General features: G+C 36.2%; 1 protein-coding gene across 13 annotated transcripts in view; it reads left to right on the top strand.

Moving 5' to 3' along the window:
• The window catches only part of ANKRD17 (ankyrin repeat domain 17), a 163,790-nt gene that overhangs the window by 72,214 nt on the left and 73,930 nt on the right, over positions 1-17,646 (top strand). For all 13 annotated transcript variants that reach the window (XM_059067186.2, XM_059067181.2, XM_059067180.2 and 10 more), the window contains exons 2-7: positions 878-1,031; positions 7,373-7,529; positions 11,113-11,260; positions 11,526-11,673; positions 12,822-13,055; positions 15,860-15,954. In XM_059067186.2, coding sequence (XP_058923169.1) covers positions 878-1,031; positions 7,373-7,529; positions 11,113-11,260; positions 11,526-11,673; positions 12,822-13,055; positions 15,860-15,954 — 936 coding nt within the window. The remainder of the gene's footprint in view (positions 1-877; positions 1,032-7,372; positions 7,530-11,112; positions 11,261-11,525; positions 11,674-12,821; positions 13,056-15,859; positions 15,955-17,646) is intronic.

Raw genomic sequence — 17,646 nt, 5'->3', positions numbered from 1 at the left:
AAATGGGAAGAACACATAAAGCACTTATGCATATGAAAGTATGGTGGTGTTTGAAGGAAAAGCACTTGGGCTTTTTTGAGATGTGAGGTGAATAGTCCACTTTTTTTTCATGAAATGTCTTTTTTGCTGAAAAAATATAAAAGACAGACACACTATGCCTATCAAACTTGGGCATTTAGCAAATGTTCTCAGAAATGATCGAAGTGAGCCTATTACTTTAAGGGAAACAATCAACAGTATTTGTCACCAATGATAAAATTAAGCTTTCAAGCACAAAGTGGAATTTTGGAAATTTTATTTGCCTGGGCTTGACAGCGTTCCAATACTTAAAAACTTTTGTAATGAAACCAGTAGTGATATTAATGTTTTGATTTTTTGATATTGTAGTTTGATTTCAAATACGGTAAATATTAATAAATATAACCCTTATATGAAGTCCTTGGGAGCAGCACAGTACTTTATAGGTGTATAAAGGTGTCCTGAGAACAAAAGATTTAAGAACAGCTAATTTAGGTCCTCTACCAAAGTCAAAGGTTTCATGTCTAAGTATTAACCTCATAACCTCTCCCATCCACTACCCTTCCCCCATGAAATTAGAATAGAAAAGAATACATATGATTTCAGTAAGAAAAGAAAATAGACTACATATGATATGAATAATACATTCTTAAATTATTCTACAAATGTAATTTTCTCCTTTAAACTGTGGGCTTATCTATCCCATTGAAATTATTCAGGATTGCATTGTATTTATCACTGATTTTGATGTTAAAATATTTTTCTCTTCTCTTCCTTTTTCTTTTGTTTCTTTCTCTTCCCACTTTCCTTTTCTCCTTTCATTCCTCCCTTTCTTCTTTTTTTGGTATTTGTTTTCTAGGTGGAGTCTTTCATTTTGGATCAGGATGATTTGGAAAATCCAATGCTGGAAACGGCTTCCAAGTTACTCTTGTCAGGTACTGCTGATGGTGCAGACCTCAGGACAGTAGATCCAGAAACACAAGCTAGACTGGAAGCTTTACTAGAAGCTGCAGGTAAGTCTGCAAACTCTACGTATATAATAAGCCTAATTTTCCAGAGTTCTACATAACTCTTAAAACCTCTGGTTATTATAAATGTCTGATGTTGGATATTTAGTATAAGACTATTCATAAAGGTTAATGGATTACTTTCTAGAGCATTACATGCAACAATAAGCATAGTTTAATTACCAGCATAAAATTGACATGTTGTTGTAAACCTTATAAACAGAGACTTCTTTTTTTATTTTATATTTTTTGGCTTCCTTGGGTCTTCGTTGCTGTGTGTGGGCTCTCTCTAGTTGCGGCGAGCAGGGCTACTGTGTTGCAGTGTGCGGGCTTCTCATTGCTGTGGCTTCTCTTGTTGTGGAGCATGGGCTTTAGGCGCTTGGGCTTCAGTAGTTGTGGCACATGGGCTCAGTAGTTGTGGCTGATGGACTCTAGAGCACAGGCTCAGTAGTTGTGGTGCACAGGCTTAGTTGCTCCGTGGCATGTGGGATCTTCCTGGATGAGGGCTCGAACCCGTGTCCCCTGCATTGGCAGGTGGCTTCTTAACCACTGTGCCACCAGGGAAGTCCCAACAGAGACTTCTTTTTTTTTTTTTTTTTTTTTTTTTTTTGCGGTACACGGGCCTCTCACTGTTGTGGCCTCTCCCGTTTTTTTGCGGTACACGGGCCTCTCACTGTTGTGGCCTCTCCCGTTGCGGAGCACAGGCTCCGGACGCGCAGGCTCAGCGGCCATGGCTCACGGGCCCAGCCGCTCCGCGGCACGTGGGATCTTCCCGGACTGGGGCACGAACCCGTGTCCCCTGCATCGGCAGGCGGACTCTCAACCACGGCGCCACCAGGGAAGCCCGAGACTTCTTATACACTTAGTTTTCATTAGTCCTGAATTCCATCTTTGCAAATTCACCTACTTTATAAAATGTATTTATACCCCCAAATTATAGTGCTTTCTTAGTCTTTCATAGAAATGCACAGAATGGTGAAAATTTTGAGTGTTCTGTGTGCATGTTTTCTGCAGAGGTGATGCTCTCTGCCTTCTTGTTTCAGCTCTCATACTGTAAACAAGTGTCCTTTCCATGGTCTACTTAGTGCCACATTTTCCATATTTTTGTGCCTTTTGTTGGTGATTTCAAATGGCCCCCAAGTATAATGCTTAAGTGCTATCTAGTGTTCCTAAATGTGAGAAGGCTGTGATGTGCCTTTTGTAGAGTACACGTGTATTAGATAAGCCTCTTCAGCATGAGTTATAGTGCTGTTTGCTGTGAGTTCAATGTTAATAAATCAAGTATAATATATTGAATAAGATTGTATTTAAACAAAAACACACACAAAACAAGCTTATGTTTTGACTGGTTAATGCAAATGCTGTGGCCAGAGACTTCCAGGCACCTAGCCCTGTACTTCCCCTTGGAACAGTGGTTCAGTATTCATTAATTCAGTGTTTCCAGTGACTTTACAGAACATAACTACCATGAATGATAAGAATTGACTGTGTATAATTCCCTCCACTTTTTTTGTCACAGATTGTCTTTTAAAACCTTGTAAAGTGAATCATCATTATATTTTTGTAAAGTGGATCATCATTATATTGTCCTCATAGGAAGTGTTTTAATTAGAGTTTATATACATAACCAAGAGTAAGCATCATAATATGTAATATGCCTTAAATATAAGGGAATAGTAACTCTAAATCTCTGTGATCATTTAAAATAACCATATTTTCTTAACTTTCCTAAAGTGGACATAAATATATGGTGAACATTAATTGTTCATGGCTTGAACACCCCGAACCAGTGCTAGATTCTGTACATTCAATGCATATAAACTGATACTTCATTATGGCATAAAGCATAAAACTGATCTATTGCTGTTTGATAATCCTTTCAATAAATATCTCACAACACAGCATCTAAATATTAGAAGGACTCATGGTTAAGTTTGATTTCTATCCTGGGTAAAATTCTAGAATGGATTATTAAGGGAATCTTGACCAAATACAGATGAAAACATAGTAGGGGCATATGCAAGGTTCTTTCCTTGAGTATGGAAAACTGTACAGGGTAGCAGTGATAAAATTTAGCATTTGCCTGAAATTTGACGTTGCTTTAGGAGTTTACCTGAGAGAAATGAGGATTGTGAAATTATTTGAAAACATGTCATAAGAGGAACAGGGAATATTTCTCCTGAAGATGAGAAAACTCAAGTTGAATATAAGAGGGATATTTGTTTTCTGTGGTTTGAAGAGGCAGAACCGGGCTTAAAGATGCTACATAAAGGTAGATTTCAGCTGAAAGGAGCTACTTTTGGAGGTAGAGTTCCTTTTTATAGGATGTAATAGTTGCTTCATTTTTCTCATTTCTGTGTTTATTCCCTTTTTTTTCCCATTTTCTTTATAATAGCTAACAATCATCAAGATGTCAGCTAAGCTGAGTTCTCATCTGTAGGCTGTAGAAAAAAATCCATTTCCAAGTTTATTATTGTTGGCAGCAGAATTTAATCCCTTGGAATTGTGGGACTGAGATCCTGATATTCGTACAGACTGTCAGCTGAAACTGCTCTCACCTCTTTGAGGTCGCCCACATTCCCCCCAACTTCACATCAGCATGGCCTGTGGAATCCTTGTACTTTGAATCTCTGATTTCCTTTTCTCCAACCAGCCAAAGAAATCTCTTTGGTCTTCTTGGGGTCATGTGATAAGGTCAGGCCCACCCAGATAACCTTCTTATCTTCAGGTCAACTATGCCATATAGCATAACCTAATCATGGGGATAAAATCTATCAAATTCACAGTCTCAAAGATTATATAGAGTGTGTACACCAGAGCTGGTTAATCTTGGGAACATTTTAGAATTCCTAGTATACCAATGATTGGACAGAAGCCTCTCCATTTCTTTGAGAACCCCCAAATGTCAATATCTTTAAGTCTTTTCTCTGTGGCTGTTTAATTTCTTGAGAGACACATCTGCTTATTTCTGTCTAGTGAATTATAAATGCTGGCTGCCAGCATTTTGGGAGCTGAGAGTAGAAAAGGGGCTAAGGATCTCACTGTTTATCATGCATATGTTCACTTAATCCTCATTTTCAATTTAGTATTATCTCTTCCTCATCTATACCCAATATCTTCTAGCCCAGGGTCTTTCTGGTTTAGTCTCTTTAGAGAATAATTATCTGGCTATGCAGTTTGGGGTGGAGTCTTAAATGTCTGACTGCTCCTCACAGCTGTTCAGCTAGTCTCTCTGTTTTCCCACCCAAGCCTCACCCCTGAACCTGGAACCTATATATAACTCCTGAGTCCTATTGGGCTGATCACTTTGTTTCTCACTGATTTCTATGTTTCTGCTTATTCTGTTCTGCGAAGTCAGTTAATATCCTCTTTACTATGTCTTCATGAATATTAGCTTTGATTTGCAAATTTCTTCTAGTTTTATCAAAGATGGAGTTCCTGTTGTATTTTAGTTCTCCTTTGAATAAGTTCTGAGAAGAAAAAGGGGGGAAATAATTGTCTTAAAATCATCTTGAAGGGCTTCCCTGGTGGCGCAGTGGTTGAGAGTCTGCCTGCTGATGCAGGGGACATGGGTTCGTGCCCCAGTCCGGGAAGATCCCACATGCCGCGGAGCGGCTGGGCCCGTGAGCCATGGCCACTGAGCCTGCACATCCAGAGCCTGTGCTCCTCAACGGGAGAGGCCACAGCAGTGAGAGGCCCGCATACCAAAAAAAAAAAAAAAAAAAAAAAATCATCTTGAAATCAAAAATCTAGATAATCATTTAATACACCTTTTCTCTGAAACTATATGGTTCTGTTCAATTGATTAAATATCATAACTTGGAAAGAATAATTTGGTCATCGTGTATCTTTTCTGTTATTTGATCTTCACTGATTAATATCTGATAATTGAATAAGACCAGTAAAAAAGATCACCATAATCCAGAGTAGCTAGATAAATTAATTTCCAATCACTGTTTATTTATTTGAAAGGTTATTATGTATTTCTTAGGTTACTTCCTAGTTATTTTTACTAAAATAGTTATCTTTACTTATGAAGATATGAGAAGTTCATAAAAATTTAATGTGGAATATTTTATTTTAAATGTTATTTTTTAAAAAAACAGGGATTACTTTCTTCTGATCTGGACGTATCCTCTTGTTTAGTTCTTTTTTTTTTTTTTTTTTTTCCCCCAGTACGCGGGCCTCTCACTGTTGTGGCCTCTCCCGTTGCAGAGCACAGGCTCTGGACGCGTAGGCTCAGCGGCCATGGCTCACGGGCCCAGCCGCTCCGCGTCATGTGGGATCTTCCTGGACCGGGGCGCGAACCTGTTTCCCCTGCATTGGCAGGCGGACTCTCAACCACTGCGCCACCAGGGAAGCCCTTGTTTAGTTCTTTTTTGTCACTGACAAATAGTTGTTATATAGCTAATCTGAGTTGGCTAAAATATTGGAGCTAATTCTCTCATGTGAGAATGTATCTGTGATATTGGTCTCAATGGTAGGATACTTAACTAACCACAGATATCTTATTGAATAAATACTACTATAGCACATTCAGACTACAGTTGGCTTTTAATATTAGTGACACAAATTATGCAGTAGGTATCAGTCTTACCAGATTAAGACTGTTTTTATCCTTTGTACGTCTTGATTGTAGCAGACACTAAATTTGACTGCTCTGAACATTTGTTATATCTAAATATCTAAAATCAGAAATGCTTTTTGCCATATTTATTCCATAAGATGTGATATTTCATATCTTGGATTTGTCAGAAGGAAAAGCAAACGCATATAAAGTTTTTTTTAAATAAACTTCAAACACAAACTTATATGATATTATTGAGTCCTTCCACTATTAAAAGAAATCTGTACAGATATGTTTATTATCATTTGGGAGATCTTTTTGGTCTTTGTCTTAGTTAAATAGTTTGTTTTAAAACCTCTAATAGTGTTTCTTAAACCTTAATTGCGTTTGAATCACTTGGGGATCTTTTTTAAAAATGCAGGTTATTGGGCTTCCCTGGTGGCGCGGTGGTTGGGAGTCCGCCTGCCGATGCAGGGGACGCGGGTTCGTGCCCCGGTCCGGGAGGATCCCACATGCCGCGGAGCGGCTGGGCCCAAGAGCCATGGCCGCTGAGCCTGCGCCTCCGGAGCCTGTGCTCTGCAGCGGGAGGGGCCACAACAGTGAGAGGCCCGCGTAACAACAACAACAAAAAATGCAGGTTATTGATCAGTAAATTTTAGGGTCTCAGATTCTGCATTTCTAACAAGCTCCCAAGTGACAGTAATGCTTCTATCGGTAGTTCATGAACCACATGTTGAGTAGTGGGGTTCTATAATATCCATTTTAACATTAGATGTTTTATCTTCAAGTTAGAGCAAAGGTTCTTAATCCTGGCTGTGCATCAGAATCTCCTTAGAGCCTTTAAAGTATGTAGATCCCTAGGCCTTCCTTTTACTTACTGAATTATATCTTTAGATATAGGAGAGTTCAGCATCTGTACTTTTGAAAGGCTCCACTAATGGGCAGCCTGGATTAAGCAGCACTGAGTTTAGAATAATAAAGGTTAGAGATCAACTTGCTTTATAGTAATATGTAGAATAGCAACAAGTTGTGTTTCATGTACATGGTAACTAACCATTTCTGCTTTTGAAGTTAAAAAAAATATTGTCTATTCTGAATATTTTTTAGATATGGTGTTTTTAGACATGATTTTGGGTGTATGTAATAAATTGTAGTCATAATTTGAAGCAAATAGGTACTCATAGATAGGTTATCTTTTATATAGCCTATAATGTCTTATATGGCCATTTTTTGGTCACAAGTGGTAGTAGCCCAACTAAACATTCTTAAACGAAAATGGGCATTTACCAAAGGTATAGGGATGGTGCTGGCTTCTGGCACTACTAGTGTCAATGAGTCAAATACAACTTTATCAGAACTGTCTCCTTCCTGTTTCTCTGCTCTCCTCTCCTCTATGTTGACTTATTTGGGGTAGTCTTTTTCTCTTTGTGGTGATAAAAGTGACCAAATAGCTCATGGCTCACAATTTAGCAACCTTTGAGCATAAGTTCTTCTTGCAAACATATGGCAGAAGTCTGAGTGAGGACACCCGATTGTCCCAGCATAGACCAACGACCCATTTCTAGAACCAGAGTCACAGAGTTGAGCGCTTAGGGACCACATGGAAAGAATAAGACTAATAGAAAATTGGAGAACAGTGATTTCCCAGAAGATTCTGGCCAGGCAATATATATGTCCAGTGTATCATTTGGAGTTTAACATAAATAGAATTAAGTAACTTGAATTTTGCTTTGTTTCTCCTTTTGGGTATATCCGAATTGGTGTGAAAATAATGTAATAGGAATAGGCAAATTATCTACGGCTGATGGTAAAGCCTTTGCAGATCCTGAAGTGCTTCGGAGGTTGACATCATCTGTTAGTTGTGCGTTGGATGAAGCTGCTGCTGCACTTACCCGTATGAGAGCTGAGAGCACAGCAAATGCAGGGCAGTCGGACAAGTAAGTGTATTTCCACTGTGATCAGTATAAAAACATTTTCTTAAAAATAATTAAAATAGCTAACATTTACTGAGCATGTATTTTGTGCCTGGCACTATGCTAACCACTTTACCTGTGATATCTTATTTATACTCACTAAAAGCCTTAGGCATGGATTTTGTTTTTATTCCCATTTTACTCATGAAAAGATGAAAAGAAGTAACTTAAGATTGAATAGGTAACAGGTAGCAGAGGTAGGACACCAGTGTCTGTCTGTCTACAAGGCTGACTTCTTAGCCAATATGTTATAAAATACCTTTTGCTTATTTAGATTTTGTTTTCTTTTAATGTTTTGGTGACAAAGAAGTAAATGATTTCTAATTAGTCATGCCATTTTCTACTTCATGTGCATAGTTCTGACCATTTTAAAGGTCAGGGTTTTTATTTATTTGTTTTATGAATGTTCAAAAATGTCAGAGATCTAGTTTCCATAACTTGAATGTAAGTGAGTTCCAGGGATGTTATTTTTATTTGTCCTATAATTCCTTTTATATAATATTTCATGTTAGTAAGAACTCAGTAAATATTTTCTGACTTGGCCTTTAAAGTTTTTCTGATGATGTTATGCAATATGAAACAATCACACCATCTTGTACATAAAACAGTTATGGGTAGTATAATGAAAAATACAATGCCAAGGAAGCAGCTGGAAAAGAACCATTAATACATGTTACTGTCTTCACCCTTCAGAGGCTTCTTTTTCTTCCTTTAACTGAAAAGAAGCCATTAAGCCATTTTATTTACAGTTGACTCTTGAACAACACAGGTCTGAACTGCACAGGTCCACTTATACACAGGGTTTTTTCTTTATCTTCTTCTTTCTTTTATTTTTCCCTTTTGGCCACGACACGTGGCTTGTGGATCTCAGTTTCCCGACCAGGGATTAAAACCAGGCCACAGCAGTGAAAGCCAAATCCTAGCCACTAGACTACCAAGGAGCTCCCAGCACAGGATTTTTTCAGTAGTGAATACTACATTGCTGCACAGTCTGTGGTTGGTTGAATCCATGGATGCAGAAACGTGGATACAGAGATATGGAGGAACTGCATTTATGGAGGGCAGACTGATTAAGTTATCTGCAGATTTTCATCTGAGTGGAGTGTGGTTACCCCTAACCCCCATGTTGTTCAAGGGTCAACTGTATTTTAGCAGTTACCTTTAAATAGTTGAAAAAATGAGAATACTCTTTTATATATGAGTTTAGAGAATAAAAAATAGCATTCAAGAATTGTCTTTTATATAATAGTGTTTTTATGCAACATCTTGTAGTATTAACAAGAGTGTGAATTTGCTGTTTCTCTTAACTCTGTGTTTGTCTTCATTCATCTAAGTTTTCTGTTTTTATTAATTTATTTTACCATCCTTCTCATAGATTGACTCTCCTTCTTTAGTTAACTTCCAGTTCTATTCCTTAGTTAACGTTCAGTTTTACTAGCCTATGATATTATTGATGTTCACCAGATATTTTTTAATGTGCCTTCTGGGACTGGCAAGACACCTTGAAGAGTATATTAAAGCTAGTTCAAGCAGGAAATAGAATAGAAAAATAAAGAGTCATAGATTCTTTGGCACTGACACTACTAAAAGAGATCAGCAAAACACTAGACCATGTTTGTGACCATCATATTTGTTCAGCAAAGCTTGAGAAACAGTGGCACGCAGTGGGTTTTATGTGCCACATTTTACATTAGTTAAATGTGGTGCCATGTGCCAGATTTAACATACCCTTTGCTCAGAAGTTGTGAAGTTCAACTGCTGCTAGAATAGTTCCTGAAAGGCTCTTTTAAAGCTAACACACCTAAGGAAATTGAATGAAAGTTCAAACGGGAAAATAAAGGAGGATGTGTGCCTGAGGGGGAGAGAGAGAATGAGAGACCACCCGAAAGGGAGGAAAAAAGTATGTTCTTATACATGAAATGTCTTGTGGGAGGGATTTGTCCTGAACTTACTTAAAGGTGATAGAGAACATTGAGTCTAGAGACTGTCAGTGCCTATAAAATGGGAAATTAAGAGGCAAACTTATTAAGTGCTCTTTGAGACTTTCACTTTGGCAGGGGACAGTATGGTTAACAAGTAGACAAAATATATAGTATGGCATACAATGATATGATTATGGGCAGAAGAAATTCAATGGGGAAGTGTTAAGGCAGTGTTTGGGGTTAGGGATCATGTTGCATTTAGGGTTAAGGTAGTCAGGGAAACCCTCATTTAAAAGGTGGCTTTTTAGCAAAGACCTGAAATAGATAAGGCAGTGAGCTGCGTCTGGGAGAAGCTTTTTTGTCAGAGGGATAACAGATACATAAATCTTGGAGTTACAGCTTAATTAGCATTTTTGATGAAAAACAGGAAAGCCAATTTGGCTAAAGCGGAAAGAGTAAGTGAGAATAGTAGGTGATGAAACCAGAGAAGTAAAAGGAGGAGTTTGAGATCCTACCACTGGACAGGTCTTATAAGGATTCTGACTTTTACTGTGGGTAAGATTAAAGGCCAATGGAGGATTCTGAGCAGAGGAGTGACAGGTCTGCTTCCTTTTAAGCAAGATCTCTCTGGCTCCTTCACTGAAAAGAGCCTGAAGGAGAGTAAGGGTAAAAGCAGGGAGACTGCTTAGGAGACTTCGCCATAATCTTGGCTAAGGATGATGTTCTTAAAACTGGGTGGTGGTGATAATACGAGTACAGGAAACAGGTTATCCATGGATGATGGCTTTAGTACCTGAAGTGGCAGGGCCATGTTTTAAGAGGAGGTTGTAAGAATTGAGGTATATTTGAAATAAAGAGAATATTAATGAAGAGACTTGGATTTAGTGTTTTTCTAAGAATGAATTTTAGCTGCAAGTGAAGGAATCTTTAGAAATGTACATAGTTGAAATTCTTGTGGAAGATTTACAGGGCAAATGCTTTACTCTAAGTATAATTTTCTGTTGTTCCACCACTTTTTCCACTCTCCCTTTGCTTGAATTAAGCCTTTGCCTTACCTGGATATTTTTCATACTTCCCCAAAACTTGATGGCATAAGTAAATACTTCAAAAAAAGAATCTCCTTCTCAGTTATTCATAGATTAGTCAAAATTACATGCTCACAACTTTCCTATCTGATTTCCTTTACTTGATTGAAGAACTCAGATAGGCGTTTATAATTAGTAAAAGTTTTACCCATTTCATTAAATCTTATAAAATTTTTCTAGTCACTAAACAAACAAGTGTAATTATAAATTGTATTTCCTTCATGTGATTTTTCTATACAATTTTATGTTTTAAAATTTTGGATTTTTTCCCTACTTATAGTAAATTAGACTTTATCTTTCAGTTACATGACTGAAAACATTTTGTAATGTGGATAATTTTAATTCAGTGACTTTTATATGTAGATTTTTAAAAACTCAGTGAACTGAATCATTTTATTTTCTTTTTGTTATGAGTCGTATTGAAATAATCATTCTTTTTAGCACCACTGTCCAGATTAATTTCAAAAAAAAATCAACACTTATGCTGGGCAATTTTTTATATTCTTATATCCTGATATTACAATATTCTTCCCCCAATAGCCGCAGTTTGGCAGAAGCCTGTTCAGAAGGAGATGTAAATGCTGTGCGAAAGTTACTCATTGAAGGGCGAAGTGTAAATGAACACACTGAGGAAGGGGAGAGCCTCCTTTGTTTAGCTTGTTCTGCTGGATATTATGAGCTTGCACAGGTTTGTATTATCAAAATAAAGCTCACAGTTTTTTGATTGTTTTGTCTTAATTTGGCCTGTGTATTAAGGAAATAATAAAATAAAACCAACCATCAGGCTCATTTCAAGAAATAGTTTTTTGTTAGATACATTTTTTTTGTTTATTGGCTCTTTTGTTTATTGGCTATGTTAGTATGACTAGGTAGGTGTTAACATAAATATATGTTCAAAAAATTTTGATGAAAATATCATTTTCTAATATCTTATAAACTTTTTCTTTCATAAGGTTTTGTTGGCAATGCATGCCAATGTGGAAGATAGGGGGATCAAAGGTGACATTACACCTTTAATGGCTGCTGCTAATGGAGGACATGTCAAAATTGTGAAGTTGCTGCTAGCTCATAAAGCTGATGTCAATGCACAGTCTTCAACAGGTTATGCATAATTCTTTTTCAATTTTTAAATATTAACATCCTCTGATAGTAATTAATTCACATGAAAGTGATCATTAGTGATGCTTTGCAATTATCAGTGCTGCACATTTGTATATATCTGTGCATTAGGCTTACAGTACATAGAATGTATTTTGAATGAAATTTCTCCTGTTTTGTGTATGAGTGCTATTAACTGACCTTGGTTCTTTTATATTAAACACTGGCCCAGTTAAAAGGACCATCCTCTTGGAAGTGGAGAGGATGGTCTCCACCTCTTAAACCCGTTTCCTATTTATAAGGGGAAAATGGAAGGGAAGATAGGGAGAATAAGAAGGATATGCAACAGAAGTCAGGTCTGTAATTGCCTAGTGTTAATAAATTGCGGCCTGTAGAAAAAGAAAGTATTATGAAAACATTGTGTTACACAAGAGACAATGTTAATCTAAATCAGTTTTCTTTCAAATTTGGGCATAGATGGGTTTGTGTAAAAGCTCTAAAATATATGAAAATATATTTTGTGCATTTCCTTCATGAAAGATTTTTTAATTTATTAAATATTTTAAATAATTTTAAAGGTCTGCATGTTCTGGTTTGAGGGGGCTTTAGGAATTCTTATTTTACCAAGAAGTTAACTTTTTTTCCCCTGTAACATGGGAGATTTTTATTATTAAGAGGGAATGTTTTTGAAATTATTTTAACTTTGGCCACCAGTTAACTGATGTGTAAAGTTGTGGTGAAAACAGTATGTGATTAAAAGGAACGGTATGAGGTATATCTATATGATGAATAATTATAATCCAAAGAAAAAATAAAGCTTGGGAAACATTTCTCTGATTAAAGTTAGAATCAGTGTAACTTTTTCCTCATGTGGGAAGTTAGTTTCAGAATTACTCAGTTCTTTTATAACTCTACAACTGTGATAAGTGTATCTGATTTTCCACATGTGTTTGACCCTGATTTTTAAATGGAAAGAATAGGGAGTTGATTTCAGTAAGATAAAATGTAATGAAGAAAAGAATTATATATATAAGTGTAATAGCTAAATTTATTAAGATTATAGTCTATTTCAGTTTTGTCTTTGATATTAAATAAACCTGTTTTATTTTGGTATTTTATGTTAATGTCTTTGTTTTTCTTCATTCAAATAGGCAATACAGCACTTACATATGCTTGTGCTGGAGGTTATGTAGATGTTGTAAAGGTGCTCTTGGAATCCGGTGCTAGTATTGAGGACCATAATGAAAATGGTCATACTCCTCTTATGGAAGCTGGAAGTGCTGGACATGTGGAGGTAGCCAGATTGCTGCTAGAAAATGGGGCTGGCATTAATACGCATTCCAATGAATTTAAAGAGAGTGCCCTTACGTTAGCTTGTTACAAAGGTACAGTAAAGAACTTTTTTTTTTAAACAAAGTTTTTAAACTCATGAAATGACAGTTACTTCATATAGAATGGTTAGTCACTTAAAATAAAATATAAAATATGGTAATAGTATATAGTATGTTATAAATAGTGTTTAAAGTGTTTTAGAGTTTAAAAGTTTAATATATAAAGCTTATCTATTAAACTTAAAATAAACACTCAATATTATAAATATTGTCAGTGAAAAATGACTTGATCCAGTTGTTTTATTAGAAACAGTTATTTAATTTTACTATGCACTGTACTTTTTAATGATTTTGCTTGTCAGAGTATTTTGCCTGATTTACACAGAAGAATCCTATTGAATCCAGAAGTGTTTAGCCTGTAATTTAAAGTAAATGCAATAAAAGCTATAATGAGGGGCTTCCTTGGCGGTCCAGTGGTTAAGACTCCGTGCTTCCACTGCAGGGGGCGTGGGTTAGATCCCTGTAGGGCAACTAAGATCCCATGTGCCGTGCGATACGCCAGTAAAGAAATAAATAAATAGAAGCTAGAATGATTTATTAACAAGAAGGTGCTTAAGCTATTTCTCATGATACCAAGAAGAAAGGGAAAAAATTGAAGAGAAAGGAGGATATATGAAAAGGAAAATAAAAAGTGGTGTGGAGGGAGTTGGTATTCAAAAGAACAATTTTAGAGTATCATCAACACGTTTAATAAAGTTAAAAGGAAGAGCTGGTTGAAATTGAGAATACCTACCAATATATAGCTGTACAATGGGGATACATAGTGTTCTAAATGATGTCGATCAACCTGAAAATATTGATAATAGAGTAAAATATCTTCTTTGGAGGGGGGCAAGATAATTGTCTGGAAAGATACTTGGTCTTCAGCTAGTTAATCTAGATTCTAGATTTTAAAAAGACAGCCACAGAGCCAGACATTTTTCAGAATCAACCATTTTGACAGATAAATTGCTATAAACTAAGAAACTTTTTAAAAAGAAAATTTCATGAAATTTTATACCTGCATAGCCATTCACTTCAATGTTTTCTACCATCTGCAGCTGTGTCTTGATGGTATAAAATAAGTGATACATTTTTGACCCAGAGGCATCAAGAAAAAGCTCTTGCAAGGCAAGGTACAAAAGTTAAGGAGGCATTCACTCTCAATGGCTGAATCTTCACGTACACTAGTTTGTGAGTGAATGTCTCCTTAAATTTTGCACCCAGAGCTTTGATTCCTTCACCCTTGTGTTGGCCCTCCTGTTGTTTTGTTTCATTCTGTCAGTACTTCAGAGTGGCCAGGGTTTTGTTAGGTCTTTTGGAATAACTTCACTTAAAAAACATGGCTAAAATACTCCTTAGTATTTAGTCACATAAGTGACTAAAATTTAAGTTAAATGTAAAAATGTGCCGTAAAGGACTTTTGATTATCTCGTGTTACAGATAATTCAGATTAAGGGTACTTAGGAAGCACAGCTGAGGTCTCTTACTTCTCCAGTTCTGTTAGTAGTTACACAGAGGTTGATCTTCATTGGGAGGGGAGGAATTAAGCCTTGGGGCAGCCTCTCCAGGGCAGGCTGATTGGGTGGCTCTGTCTTACCTTTCCATCAGATACTTTTGAAACCAGAACTAGCTCCATTTTACTACTGAGACCTAGCTGGCCAATGAGCTTTGAGATAGGGCTATATATAACTACTCTTCCCTCTCTCCTATGCTTGTAGCCCCACTCTGCTGAGGTTGGGGCTTGCAGGCTTTCATTAGAGAAACTGGATATAGAACTGAGCTGGTGGAGAACATCTCTACTTCCAAGGATCCATGGACACTCTTACTTTCCTCTATTTCTGGTGAGGTCTCTTAGGATACAGATTGACAAGGAGGAGATGGGGAAGGGATAGAATTCAGGCTGAGACTAAACATTGATGTGGATCTTTGGGAAGGGAGAATGACAGAGAGGAAGGAGAGATAGTTTGTTAGCAAAAACGAAGTATGGCAGGTGCTACACTTATTCACCAGAGTTAATTTTAACTGTTCATGATTCCGCCATCCACTCCTTCCTCCATTTCCAGTTGACTGAAAATTGACTGCAGCTCATTCCAGTTGAAGTTGGAAAAAAATTAGTCACTTTTCTACTGTTTCTTACATAGTATATGAAGTCCTTTTTAAAATATAATTTATATTCATTGTAACTACTCACAAGGTAATCTTTATCTGAACTGAAGCATATGGTTTATTTGAAACTACATAAATATATGTGTGTGTGTGTATATATATATGTATGTGTATATATATATTTATGTCTAAATAAATGAATAAATATAAATTGTGTTGTTTCAAGAATATTTTTATATATACAGTTTCCAACTTATAAGCAGGTTGTTCCTAAAATGTCTGTGAGTTAGTTATTAAAACTTAAAGCTCATTTCCTCATAGAAATAACTTCAATGATGATTATCATCCCAGGCTACTAGTTCACAAAAGCTAATTTAATCTGTAGTATAAATAAAATAACTATGGCATGCCTGGGCCCTAAAAAGGTTGTAGAGGGGATATTCTGGGTGTTGCATCTTAGGGCCACCCTTGCTCACCTACAGCAAGGATTTTAGTAATAGCAGTTTTCGAGGGTAACAGGGTAAGGAGTAGAACAGCACAGATCACTTGTATAATTTGTGTTGGGCAGTTGAGGGTGGCTTGTAGCTGACTTTAGTATTATTTTAATAAATGTATTGCTATAAGTTAAATATGACTTTTCCAAATATTGTAATTTGATTTTTGGGGAATAATAAAATATTTTTAAGTAATCTTATAAACTTTTGGTTTAGGACATCTAGAGATGGTGCGATTTCTTTTGGAAGCAGGCGCAGATCAAGAGCATAAAACAGATGAAATGCACACTGCTTTAATGGAGGCTTGCATGGTAAGATTGGTGAAATACATACATGAAATATATTTATATATTAGGTAGAGCCAGAGCCAGTGTATAGTGAGTGCGGTTTCCTTGGGTTCAAAGATTCTGTTTATCACGACTTGTGGATCAGAACCTCATCTATCTGAGTTATAAGAGCCAATCGTGCAATATTAACTTCTATCAGAGGTGCTTTCTGAAGCTTTGTAGCACTACCTTCATTTTCTTAGTCTCCCATAGTTATACTGGTTTTATGTAATTGGCACAAAAAGTGACTTTTTAAAAGATTGATCAAGGATATTAAAAATGAGAACATAATCCATAGAGTATGCACATAATACTAAGTAAAACATGTTCATCAAACCCATAATTTAAAATTTATGAAAAATTTTAAATTAGAATATTATTTGCATTACATAAATCTCCCTCTGTCATTCTCCTTTCCCAAAGATCCCTTTCCAAAGATTCTCCCTTCCCAAAGATCCTCTATCATGGTCTTTTCTCAACCCTGAATTCCTTTTTTTAAGAACTTTTTTTAAAAATTTGTACTTGAGAATGCGTAATAATAGTACTCTTAAACTTTTGTATCTCAGTCTATGACTTGTGGCACAGAAATGAATCAGAATAACATTATAGACAGATTTATGAGAAAAACACACCAAAGATAAAGCAGACCCCAAATTAATTTTAAGTTTCTTGTCTCAACTTCCCTTCAGAGAATGATTATTGAAAGGACGTTAAATTTTAATTACTAATTTAAAAAAAAATTAGGTAGCCATTTAAAACTTGAGTTATTTTTTGTTTCTCTTATTGCCATACTAGTGTTTGCTTTAGTAAATTATTCTTTTGATTAAACAAGTTTTTTGGGAGGGTTTTGAGTTCCCCATCTGTTAAAATAATATCCGCCTCTAGGGTTGTTGTGAGGATTAAATAACATAATGTGTGTAAGGAACTTAAAACATCCTTGCCACTCCCATTAGAGAAACAAACTATATGTAGATTAAAAAATTAAAGTGGAATATTCTGTAGATGTACTGCAGTGGAAGTAAGTGTTATAAGTAGATGAAAGATACTAGTAGGGGCCATATGTTTGGAGACTTGCTAAGAGACTGAGGTTTTAAACTGGACTTTAAAGGAAATGTAGGAGTTGACTACTTATGGAGGGAGAAAATTCTGAGCTAAAGGAACAGCAAAGTAACCAGTGATAAGACATTAAAGTTGTGTAATATGGCAAGTACCAAGGCAAAAATGGGCATGACACGTTCAAAAGAAGATGAAATGTCTGTGAGGTAATTAATACAGAAGGAAAAATTGTATCAAAGGAAGAAAGAATGGAAAAGTGAGCCTTGGGGTTGCCAATATTTAGGAAAACTGTGAGAAAGGGAGACCGGTAAAGAAGACAGAAGATTAAGATAGAACTTCTTTTTCTTTTTCTTAATTTTCACTGGCATTTGATTGTCGAACAACAAAGGAATTAACCATGTACATGTTGTGTTCCCTTTTCCCTAACACATTATGCTCAATTCCCCCACTCCTCTAAAAAGTATTGGATTTTTCTTTCTCTACCTAGCCAAAACTTTGCTTATCCTTAAAGTTTCTATGAGAATCCTACTTTCCCTTTCTAAACTTTATCCTTTTAGCATTTAAGCTTATACTATGCAGTGTTGATGTTATCTCACAGTACTCTCTTATTTTATGTGCTTA

Source organism: Kogia breviceps, chromosome 6 (assembly GCF_026419965.1).
Source record: "Kogia breviceps isolate mKogBre1 chromosome 6, mKogBre1 haplotype 1, whole genome shotgun sequence".
NCBI lineage: Eukaryota > Metazoa > Chordata > Mammalia > Artiodactyla > Physeteridae > Kogia > Kogia breviceps.
This window is presented reverse-complemented; position numbering and strand designations above follow the sequence as displayed.